This window comes from Chanos chanos, chromosome 4 (genome assembly GCF_902362185.1).
Source record: "Chanos chanos chromosome 4, fChaCha1.1, whole genome shotgun sequence".
Lineage (NCBI taxonomy): Eukaryota > Metazoa > Chordata > Actinopteri > Gonorynchiformes > Chanidae > Chanos > Chanos chanos.
Window position 1 is genome coordinate 51,768,536 of NC_044498.1, and position 12,500 is coordinate 51,781,035.

The 12,500-nt window shown below is 43.6% G+C and overlaps 1 protein-coding gene across 1 annotated transcript in view; it reads right to left on the reverse strand.

Annotated features, from left to right (window-relative positions):
* Positions 1-8,661, reverse strand: part of slc24a3 (solute carrier family 24 member 3) — a 63,728-nt gene extending 55,067 nt beyond the window's left edge. Inside the window, exons 1-2 of the mRNA XM_030771472.1 lie at positions 8,474-8,661; positions 2,602-2,613 (exon numbers count right to left, since the gene is read on the reverse strand). Of these exons, the coding sequence (XP_030627332.1) occupies positions 2,602-2,613; positions 8,474-8,661 (200 nt within the window). The remainder of the gene's footprint in view (positions 1-2,601; positions 2,614-8,473) is intronic.
* Positions 8,662-12,500: the final 3,839 nt, after the last annotated feature.

Below are 12,500 nucleotides of genomic sequence, written 5' to 3' on the forward strand. Positions count from 1 at the left end.
TCTTCTCGTCTCTCTCTCTCCGTAAAAATCATTCTCTGACGTCTTTATTTAGTCATGAGCTACACGAGAGCTTGTCTTTGGATAATGGCATCACGCCTGGAGAGAGAGGCATTTAGGAGCAGGTGGGTTTGTATCGTTAATATCCTGAATATTTATAACACACTTAAAAACATGTAATGATGACTTCATAAAGCTTTATAAAGACTCATTAACAGATTAACTGATTAAATTTGCATAGTCGCTGGAGACTATACTGGATGGTCATATAGGCCTTTTGTCACTTGAGTCAAACTTGTGTGCAAAAGGACAACACACATCCATGTACCATCATGACTCAGTGTCTCAGTGTCATGGGTACGTCAGCACTAACCTTTCTGGGCACAGGTGTGTGTGGAGCTGCTGAGGTGCGTTAATGAGCTTTGTTCTGAGGAGTCTAACATGTAACCTGCATGTGTGTACAAATGAGACAACAGACCATAGGATGTCCCAGATTGCAGGCCAACGAGGGACAGAGGGAGAGGAGCCGCCTTGCGGAAACTCGATCCCGTGTGTTCGATATACACTGCTTGTGCCAGACCCCATACTGTCACCATGGCGATAAATTTAGCCGCGCATCCGTCTACCCTGCCAAGTTTTAATTACGTAGTTTATCTTCATTAGCCATCCGGGCGCAGCGTTGGATCTGGGACAGGACTAGTTAGGGAAAGTTCTGTGACGGACCTGCGGAAATTTCCTTGAAGAAAGAAAAAAAAAAAAAAATGGGAAAGCACTGCAAGCGATCCCCCGCGGGCGCTACGTGCTGGATCAGCGATTTTACTGACGGTCTCTCCTCCAGCCATACCTACGCGCACAGGTAAGTGGCTCAGAAGAAGATTTTTAGACAAAATCAGAGTGGAACAGTTCTATGCAGGCATGGTCAGAATGGACCGTCTTTGACGCTCTGCTAATGAAAACATCTCCTGCTCTGTGATTAAACCAACCGTCAGAATGAAGCGATCAGTAGTGGCTAAAGAGGTTGTGAGTCAGTAATTGGTTGTTTATGGAAGTGACAGTCCATTAATAAGCTCATTAGTGCCTGTGGTCAGTGCGAGTCCAGCTGTGGACGTCTGCTATCAGCAAGAGGAGCTGAAGGAGAACCTCATTTCCGACACTCCCCCCTTCAAAAGACTGAAGGAACAGGCAGGGGGCTTTGAGGCTGGGAGTCACCCAGCGGGAGCAGTGCTTTTCTGGGCCATGCCACAGCTCTGTGAAGCCTCCTCCTCCTCCACCTCCTCCTCCTCCACCTCCTCTCTGGCCTCCCAGTCCAAGATTCCACTGAACTACACACCCGCACTACGTATGAACACAGTTACTGTATGGCCATGAAAAGAATTAGTGTGGGGGGGGGTTACAATGTTTGAATCCAAAAGAAAAAAAAAACACAGAACAAAAACTATTATATCAGATAAGAAAAGATTCATGACTGTAGTCTGAAAAACAAGCTCTCTGCAAGCAGGCCTAATACGTGTATATATGAAAATAGAAAAAAACAAAACAAGTCTATGTGTTACACGACACATGGTCTCTGTGTTACTGTGTGTGGCTAACACCGTAATCAGATTAACTGAACACAAACAATGACGATGACGTCAGATTATTTTCATTGTGGCTCAAACACAGAGCTTCACCCATGAGTTGGTATCGTGGTTTTGCTGACTGTTCCGTTTGAATAACTGAAAGCCTGAAGCAGAGCATCCAAGTTCTTCTGACTTTTCTGAGACAATAATATAAGATTCAAGCTGATGTCACCTGTTCTGTAAAAAAAAAAAAACATCTTCACAATGGAATCTGTGTTTGTTCACAGAGAGAGCAAACGGAAAGGAATATGAGAGGTTTCTATAAAGCAGTTCATAAAAACACCGCTTGAGCAAACAGCTCTGTTCAATATCAGAATACAGAGTTGTACAATGCATAACAAATGATGGTGAAAACAGACTTATGAGAGAAGCCTGCCTCTCAGTTTGTAACATCTCAGCCGTGTGCGTGTGTATACTGAATAGAGATATAAATAACATAATAGACTTTTGTGCCTGAACCGCAGTGTAATAAATAAACTAAATGGAGCTAAATGCATCCAGTTAGTGGCATTTCTCTGGATGTAAAGGAGATGATTTGGAATGAGGCTGTAGTGTGAGTACAGCTGCAGTGCTGAGGTCTTCATCAAACACGCTTCAGAACACGGCTTGTCTCCGGCTCAGGTTATCCTCTGAAACACCACCAGCACACACATCAAAAATGAGTTTGGACCGCTGCTTTATGTAATCAGTTAGAATATTAAACCACAGCTTATATAATATTTAAAGTAGTAGTGAGGATTAAGGCTTTTAAACCCATCTTTCTTCAACTGTTACAAGGGAGAAATGCCCACATGTTTGGCGTAAAAATTATAATCACCTCTGAAACGTAATAAGCTTCCGCCTGCCTCTCACGTTCTCTGCCCTCCCCAACACCCACAAGTCCTCACGACCCAGCAAATAAAAGACTCATCACTTCGCCGTTCCGTTCGCCTCTCTCGGCGAGAATCAGACGCTTTCCCGCCGTGTTAGCTCTGCTAATGCGAGCGCAGGTATCCAGCTAATTACTCAGTCCAGAGGCCAGCGTGTTTTCAGAGCTCGAAGTCGTAGCTCTTTGGAGATTCGCTGACAAGAGAGAAAAACCGAACCCCGCTTCCCTTTTTATCACGAACAGACAGAGGAGTCAGAGCGCTGCACCGAGGCCGGCGTGGATATGGGCCACGTCAAATACCATCCCGATCTATGGATCATACAAGTATTTGAAAAATGTTTGCATCAGCCAAAAATGTGGGCAAATAAGGATTTGTCATTCCCCTGCATTTCAGCAAAGAATTTCAGCTTTGGGTTTGTTTCTGAATATTGATTTATGTTTTAGAGATTTCAAATTCTTATTAGAAACCGGTTATATCTGTGCATGGGTGACAGGCAACGCCTCTGAGGGAGAAGAAGGAGGAAGAGCGTGACCTCATTCAGTCCTTACGTCCATTTTTTAATTCTTTTACTCCACACAGATGGGACGTGAACTACGCAGCAAAATATTTACGCGCAGTCCGCGGCAATAGTGTGGCATTTGTGTTGATACTGTTTGTCAACATTTTGCCCTCTTCGTTGTTTCTCTTGTGAGCGTAACAATCTGTGTCACTGGTCTAGTGGTTCGTGCTTTCATGAGAAACAAACATTGTCACAAGGGCCACAGAAACCACTGAAAGAGGGCAAAGCACGACCGATTTAAATGAACGTCTTTTTTTTTTTCCGCTGATCATGACAACGTTTCAGGGGATCTTTTATGCTGGGAGTGCATCCATTTGTCTACATAACAAACTACATTTTTGCAGTTAAGTTAAAAGTTAAAAGGCCCCTCAATGTTTTTTTGTCAGAAGTTCGCAAAACATCTGCATCTAATCCATCCTCACTGTGGCTGGACTAAGCAACACCACAAGTGCTTTAGAGAGATTTTTTTTTTTCTTTTCTGCGCCGCTCTGAAACCGAAGCCGCAGGTTTGTGTTTGATTTCCTTTGTAAACCTAAGACCTTTACTGCTGTTGGTTTCACAAACTTCACGGCCGTATGCAGTGTGAGGCCATGTTCTCTGCTCCACTCACAAATATACAGCGGAGGACTGGGCCATGGATGCTCCATAAATCATAGCTGTAATGAGGACATTTAGGGTATGCTATATATAGGGAGGGAGAAAGGTATGTAGGACGCCCCCTCTCTCCTCTGAATTAACGGCCCACTCTGCCAGTGAGGGTCGCTGTGGGAGAAGCATGTGGATGGGCCCGGAGATAGAAAACCCCCGTTATTCTCTCTCTCTCTCTCTCTCTCTCTTTCTTTCTTTCTTTCTTTCTGTCTTTCTTTCTCTCTTATTCACCCCGTGGTGTACTCATGGGCCACAGAGCTGGCTCCTCCTGCCTGCAGAGTTCTGGGGATTTCAGAATAGCAGTGGAGCTATAATAATAACGCACTATTAATTAGGCTCCTTCTGTAAGGTGAACTGTGTGATATATAAGTCTAAGTTTAATTACTGAGTGCTTTAACACACACACACACACACACACACACATATGCATGCACGCACCCACCCACGCTTCCACGCACGCAAGGCGCACGCATGCACACACACACACGTAGACACACACACGTAAAAACACACACACACACACACACACAATTACATGATCTTAACGATAACAGTGTATATAAATATTTAGAATTGGTTGTCCAGCTATGCTGAAAACATTGTCCCTCAAAATTCTGAGAAAAATGAAGAGTTAGGCAGGTAAACCAGGGTTGTCCATTCTCCAATCAAACATTTAAGTCACTGCCACTTATCAGACAACACCATCTATTTCAGCAAAACCAGATTCACTCCACTGCCAATGTTCCATTCACACTCATTTAAATGAGTCACATTCAAATGAATTATTATACAATTTGTGTGAATCACACATATTGGGTCTTTACATTAACTGGGCCTTTGCTGAGATGATAACAAGAAATTCTGTACTAACAGGAAGACATGGGAGCATTGGAGAACCAGGCTTCAGTCAGACAGACACAGGCATCCATAACCTGGTCCCATAAATGACCGCACCATAAAAACCCAGCCACGAGAACACTGTTCTTCCTGACAACACAGCCTCGCTGTGATCCGGACCAATCACAGAGCTCATAAACCCGTTACCAGTCACTAAATAACCAAAACACTAAGGATACCAGCACAGGTAATGACACTCATGTTTGCATAGTGACAAAAAAAAAAAATCACGCATCCTCTTGGCTGGAAGGACATTTTCAGACTTAGACAAACCTGAGATTGGGTTTTGAATGAGAGAGTTAGAATGAGAATGAATGATGGAGAAAATTAATGAGAAATTAACAAATTATTCACTGAGGACGATCAATTATTAAAGAGAGATTTGTCCTTAAATGTTTCTTTTAACTCACATGCAATGAGAGAATCTAGCTGAATTCTGAATGCAATGTTACACTATATAATCACACACCTTCACGTTTAAGCCACTGGCTTTGAATAATGTATCAAATCACGTACAGTCATCAGCAGCAGAAAGTGTAGCTGTGTTGTGAAATGTGTGTGTGTGTGTGTGTGTGTGTGTGTGTGTGTGTGTGTGTGTGTGTGTAAATCACTTGGTCGTTTGAACGTGGTGTTCCAGAAGGCGGAGATGCTGAGAGCGAACGCCCGGTGACGAGATGTGTGTGGAGTGCTGAGAGCTGGGGGGAGAAAGCTCTGTGTGTGTGTGTGGATGTATAATGACTGTCTGTAACGGACGCCATTCCATAGACAGCATAACCAACAGCACCATTCACATCAGTGTGGAGGCGGATGATAAAGTGTTAGTGTATTATTTTATAACTGGCTAAGGGAAAATGTAAGTAAATTAAAAAAACAAAACAAAACAACAAGAACAGCTTCACTGATGACAAACAAAACAAAACAAAACAAAAAAACGAGAGGTAACTTATTGACTCAGTCAAACACACTATAAACAAATGATGAACACCTTTTACAAATGTCATCAAAATGCAGATGAACCACCACGCTGACTGCTGGTTGACTGTGTTCTAACCAAACTGAGTCTGTAAGCTGTCTGGTCAGTTTGTAGGCTGTATTGGTCCAAACACAGCACTTCTTTTGCATAACATAGAATTGTCATTAAAGGAGAGATCCATCCATCCAGGCCCAGCGGGCTGTCAGAGTGGTGGCAGAGCAGGGTGTAAAACTAGCTCAAATAATGAGCCGCTCCGCTCCAAACTGAGCAGCACCGGCCCGTAACGATGATGAATGGGCCAGTCAAGAGCAGAGGACAGAGAGAGAGAGAGAGAGAGGGGCAGAGAGAGAGAGAGAGAGAGAATGCAGAGTATTTGCTGTTCATCGGGGAACACACTTGTGGGGGGGGGGGAGAGGTATTCCTCTCACACATGGTTGAGGTGAATCTAGTCTCTAAAGTCTTTCAAATAAAGTACTTCAAAATATCAAGCCTCTCTATTACAGGTTTCATACTCTACTCTGTTCCTCTCTATTATGGGTTGCACTACACTGGAGAAAGGCATTTGGGATTTTCATGGCTTGTGACGTGTGGAAATGGTTTGGTCACCACAGAAAAGGGAGAGCTGGAGACTTACTGGTCTTACTCACTTGCCACCTGACTAACCTGTCATGTTTCACAAGGTTATCTCTCTCCAACCAACCAAACAACCTACACCCGAGGCTAAAAAGTTATGCATAATAATTCCAAAAATAATAATACTCAAAAGTGTCCCTCCACTGTTGTGTAGAGTGCGGCTCAGTGAGGTTAGGAAGTACCTGGACACAGCTGGACTCAAAGGCAGTATTACTTGACGTCAAAAGCGAGGGGTGGGGGGGCACTGTGAGAGAGGGAGTGAAGCTACAGAGACAGAATTAATGGCATGGGCAGAAAACGTAAAGTGCAGGGAGCTAGATGAAGGATAAAACAAACAGAGACCGATAAAGAGAGCAGGGGGAGAGAGAGAGAGAGAGAGGGAGAGAGACAGAGAGGTCCAAAAGAAACAAACGAAAACAAATTAAAAACAGTGCAGATGGTCTTTGTGCTATGGCTATCCCTTTTGCATTGCTGAAAGAGAACACAAGGATCCAGCAGATGTGAGTAACCTGGCTGTGAGGCTAGCCTCTGTGGCTAACCTGCTGGCCCGCTCCGTTAACGCTAACTGGTCTAAATGCATTAGTGAGAAAGGAACTGTCTCCGTGAGAGACGACCAGCAACTGACATAAGCGTCGTCTTCAATCAGCCTCTCCGCTGTCAAGAACGGCGTTCCTCCGGTCTCTCTCTCTTTCTCTCTCTCTCTCTCTCTCTCCCTCTCTGTTAGTTTGTCTATCCCTCCATTCCTATCCCTCTTTTTATCCCGCACTCCAGCACTACTTAACGGCTGCAACACACAAGTTCGTTTCCACTCAACGTCTGTAAACTTAAAAAAAAGAAAGAAAAAAAAACCCCGTTATGTTACATAAGTAGATAATCGTATGCATTTCAAGAAGTGCCCATTAGTATACGGGCAGAACATTATATGGTCAAATGTGTTTCGTTTTTTTTTTTTTTTTTTGGTAATGCCATAATTCCGTGACCTCTCGGATGATCCGTCGGGGTAATGTGAGACCCTGGAATACCGAGGTGGGATTACAGATATGTTCGCGGACTGGATGATAATCAGATAGTTTTCTTGAATAGTAATTATAATCCTGCTTTATTGTGAAGAGCTGAAAAAACAAGCAGATGGAGCCCACAGAAAGAATGCATTAAACAGATTCAAAGGTATCAGGCAGCGATGGGCTTTCAGTCCCACTGTGCTTTTTCTCAGTGAACCGCTGAATTCAAACGAGGTCTACGTAACCCGAGAAAACATTCTGGCAATGCCAAACGATGTCTATTCAAAAACCTTATTTATTTTTCATTTTCATGCCTAGGGAACAAAAGCTTGCAAGAAAAGAATCCAATTAATAGCTGGAGATTTTGATGTGTTGTATTTTACTCTCCTGATTCTAAAAGGACGCTGACCCACGATTACTAACCAGCTGGTGGCCGATCAATGTCTGGTGTGATTTTCATACGCCCTTATGACATTTCTTTAGATGTCTGCGCAGATTTGCGGAAACATAAGTAGGAAGAAAGACTCAATAATAAATCACGTGTTGCCTTCATGATGTTTACGACTTTGACACAAGTTTGATATAACGAACAGAGCAGACTATGTTTTCCATTCCCTAAGATACCACTATCGCACAGTGCTTAAAAAGTCACCATAACTGGTCTGACAGTGCAATGCTCAAAACACACACACACACACACACACACACACGTTTAATTAACTTCCCATTTATCCGGAATGCGGAATAACAAGAAGACATGTACAATATTAAAGTGATTTAGGATTTTCGATTCCTCAGGCAACGACATTACAGATGTATTACTGGAATCTGTGTCTTTAGCGGCATGTTAACTAATCCTGTAGTGATCGAGTGCGCGGCGACAAACCGTGCTGCCTTATCAAACCCAGATGTTGGACTGCTTCGGTTCCAGCGCCTAAACTAAATGAAACCTGATTTACTGTTCAGCGCATTTGTGCAGCTAGCGTGTTGCTGATTGCTTCCCATGGTGCGAAGTCTTGTCAGAGTGGAAATTACATGAAACATAAACTCTGTGGCGCTAGAGGCACATCTGCACCTCATGTAACAATACTGAAACAGCCGAGTCTGTGTGTGTGTGTGTGTGTGTGTGTGTGTAGGGGGAGGAGTAGGGGTTCTGCAAACGGCAGTAAAAATGGTAAACTTTCCATACCCCCCTCCGCGTCACAAACACATTCCATTCCCCAACCAGAGGTTTAACGGGAAAAAACCCCCCAACAACAGCAACCAAAAAAAAAAACTAACCTGCTTCTTCAGCCAAAAACGACAGCCCCGACACAGCCATCAGCAGCAGTCCCATCACGCATATCTGTCCACCGAACAGCTCCTTTCGCTTTTTCCTCCTCGCTTTAATCTTCCTCTGATTGAGCATCACTTGAAGCGGCCGACTCCGGACTCGGATAGATGCAGTCTTTCGATTCCCATCCATGCTGAAGTCTCGGTTCTGAATGTGTTTTTGGCGCGAGCGGAGGACAGAACGAGCACGAGAGGCGGTGGGGCACTTGTAGTGAAGAGGGACAAGGAAAGTTTCAAAACGGAAGAGATGAACAATCGACAGGTCAGAACCTCTATCGACAAGTAGTACTTATGTCGGCGTGGCTCTTGCCGTCTATATTATAGCAAGCCCTACTGTTGTGAAATAAAGATGTTGCGAGTGTACGGAGCGCTCCATGGATGCGTCAGATTGGTGCCAGTTCTCACAGGACACGAATCTCTCTGTGAGGTTGAGGATGTAGAGGAGAGCGCGAGGGAGGGGTGTGTGTGTGAGAGAGAGAGAGAGAGTGAGAGAGAGAGAGAGAGAGAGAGAAGCGTCTGATGTAGTGCAGCTGTTCAGTGAAATACATAGCCCATGAACTTCACGGATGGGGGGGCTTTTGTAAAGATCTTTCAGAACAAAAGACAATAGAATCTTACACTGACTGCCGCCCCCTGTTGGTGGTATGGATTTATTGTTTGTTAACAGAGTTCAAAAGCATGACCTTATTGTAATACAGGAATATAAGAGTCTCTTTACAGCCTGGTAAATTTAATTCACATAACACTCACCACGTGACTACATTGACGTCGCATTCAAATAATTAAAACAAAGCTGATCTGATGAAATGTGAGCAAATTCTTTGTGAGGATAAACTATTCTATCATTATGTACCTGCAAGATGGCGAATTGTATGTTTTAATTGATCTGAACGTTTGAAATGAGTTTTTATGTCTCTTGTGTTTGTTATTTATTCCTCTTGGGTCGTACAGTAAGTTAGCTATGGACAGTGTTCAATAATGACGGTGCCTCCTCGGTTTATGAGATCGTACCTGTGCAGGAGGAACACCCATCTCTTGAATTATGCTTATTGATATCTGGTAGCGCAGAATTAAACCGTGTGAAGGTTTACGATAGAAAAATGACAAATTCTGCAACGTGTCGTAAGTGTAATTTCCATTTTAAAGGACTCTTTGCTTGAGACCTCTGAGCTGTGCTGAGAACCCATGATCTGTGTTCCCGTTAATGTACAGCCATCGTCTCAACCGAAACATGCAAAACACGAAATCCGTTCTTTCTAGTAAGGTTCAAAGGCAGCCTTTGAACTCATCTGACATTATCAAGACCATCATGTGGTACAGAAATTAGGGTACTGTTTCTGAAAGTCCCTTGCCTGTTAATTATGAGAAAAGCCACATCTGAACTGAAATCTACCACTGGTAATGCCGGAGCTCAGAACAGCAAAAATACCAGTGTGAAAATCAACTCTAAAGATGCAGAATTAACACTTAGAGTGTACATAAGAGTCCAGATGGACTCAAATACATCCCGATAGTGTTAGACATTGGTGTCACCCACGTTAAGTTATGTTCATGTCATTCAGCAGGGAAGCAGAGTTTAGCCTCATCACTGGCCAATTTTAGTGCTTGAAGTTTTGACTTTAAACTTGCCAAGTTCGGGGGTTTGGGGGTGGGCACGGGGGACGGGGTTTGCAGGAGGAAGAGGGCAAACGCAAAAAATTCACAGGATGTCACAGTCAAAAACGTGCTTTATGATTTTTAAGCACATGCCCCCATTTTGTGGCGAAGAAAAATATCTGTTTCTGTTTCTTGCTGGAGTAAAGAGACTTTGCTTCAGAGTTAGAACAGAATAGCGGGCTCTTAGTGTTCCTTTTCTTAGTATGAGACTCCCTCCCTCTCTCTCTCTCTCTCTCTCTCTCTCTCATTCTCTCTCGCTCTGAGTCCAGGCGATGTCAATTATGGTCTGCGCTCGCGTCGTGCCAGTGGTGACGGTGCTTAATGACATTACAGTCAGGGAACAATAATGCACATTCGATGGAAAACGTGGAGTCAGGGAACGAGCTCAGCCGATTAAGGCGGGCTTCAAGGCCACGGGCACACGCAGACAGATTGAGTCTAATCTCCGTGTAGAGTACTGGGCCCCGTGGAGAATCAGAGATTCACAGTGAAAAAATCCAATCAGATGGATTATCAGGAGCCTGGTCAGGCTTTGGTACTTTTTGCAGTCCTTTTGTGAATTCCTCCTCCACGCAAAGTACGTCATTAGTATGGAAAGCGAGGTTAAATAAGTGGAGATTTTCTCTGTGTTTTTTTTTTTGTCGTCATGTAACTATCTCGTGTTTTATGGAGCAGGGATTATGACAGAAATGGTCCTGAAAATACATATTTGAGAGTGAGTTTCATCTGGAACAGTCACTCACTCTTTCACTCATTCACTCTTGGTCCTCTACATCCAGTAATAACCTTTTAACGCAGCTTATCACCAACTTCCCTTTCTCTGTCCAACCCCCCCCCCCCCTTCCATGTTCGTCCCAAATCCCCTCCCTTTTACTCTGTCTTTCATCTGCCACCTGTGATCTGTGGCCCACCCCCTCCCTCTTTCTCTCTCTCTCTCCCTCTCTCTCTCTCTCACTCCGTCTCTGTGGTATCAGTCTGTTTATTTCAGTTGTTCCTTTGATGTGCTGTTTGGTCTGCATTGTCCTTGTGCTTCAAGTCCATCTGTTTATTAATCATGTCTCAATAAATCATTTTTTAACCCATTCTTTGACCAACAAAGATGATTTTATTTTGTTTCTTTTTGTTTGTTTTTTCATGCAGAAGGGTTTTTTTTAATATCATAGTGTGGTGAAATTGTTCTAAACTTGCTCGTTATTTGTGATGTTTTCGGAGTGAATATCCGTGGAGGACATTTGTAATGATATGAGTGAATGACCTGGACAAACTGGCACATGTTGGGTCTCTAGGTTCTTTACGTGCATGTGATTGCGTAGTTTGCCAGAGCATGGAAATGTCCTTAATGTTTTCTGAGTTCATCTCATTCTCATTCTTGAGGCCTTTTGGGGACCCACTGTCTCCATAAGGAATAAATATGATGGATGGGGAACCAGTGCAGACAGTTATTAGTTTCCACAGAAAAAAAAAAAACCTTGCTCAAAAATACAAAATTTCTCATTAAAATAAACAAGGGCCAAAATTAATCTTTCATGGTTAAAATTTTGGTTAGGGTTAGACTGTTAGCCAACTTTAGTTACAGTAAAAGTGCTTGTGTGTGTGTCTGTGTGTCTGGGTGCGTGCATGTGTGTGCGCGTGTGTGTGTGTGTGTTTGTGTGTGTGCCTGGGTGCATGCGTGTGTGTGTGTGTGTGTGTGTGTGTGTGTGTTTGTGTGTGTGTCTGGGTGCATGCATGTGCGTGCGTGTGCGTGTGTGTGTGTGTGTGTGTTTGTGTGTGTGTCTGGGTGCATGCATGCATGTGTGTGTGTGTGTGTGTGTGTGTGTGTGGGTGTTTTTATTTGTTTTTCAACATTCCATAAATTAAACATTACTGATTCCTAGGAACGCCTGACAAAATCCAACTTTGTTTGCCAAGTTTCATGTCTTCCTCTGTTTTGATATGAATGCGTTGTCTAGCTGTCAAACATCTCTCTAACAGCATAAATATGAAACTCTGAAAATGACATCACCTTCCTTACAGCAGAAATTCCCCCAAGTTCCCCCAGTACACACGGTCTATTCCCTCAGAACCAATGCTTGCCAAGCAATGACCCAACGACACATGTCTGCCGGAATTTTCACACAGAAAATGGGTTTAATCACAGGGAGAGAAATGAATGTTGTCAGCAAGGTGGGATCCAACCAATCAGAGCATCCCCCCCTAGCAAAACAATCCCGTGTCCTGTTGCCATATGACTGAGGGAAAGGTGCTGTGAGACTGAGCTGTCCCTGGCCCCTCTCTGTGAATCACCTCCAGAGCAGATCTGTCACTCTCTCTGTCTCT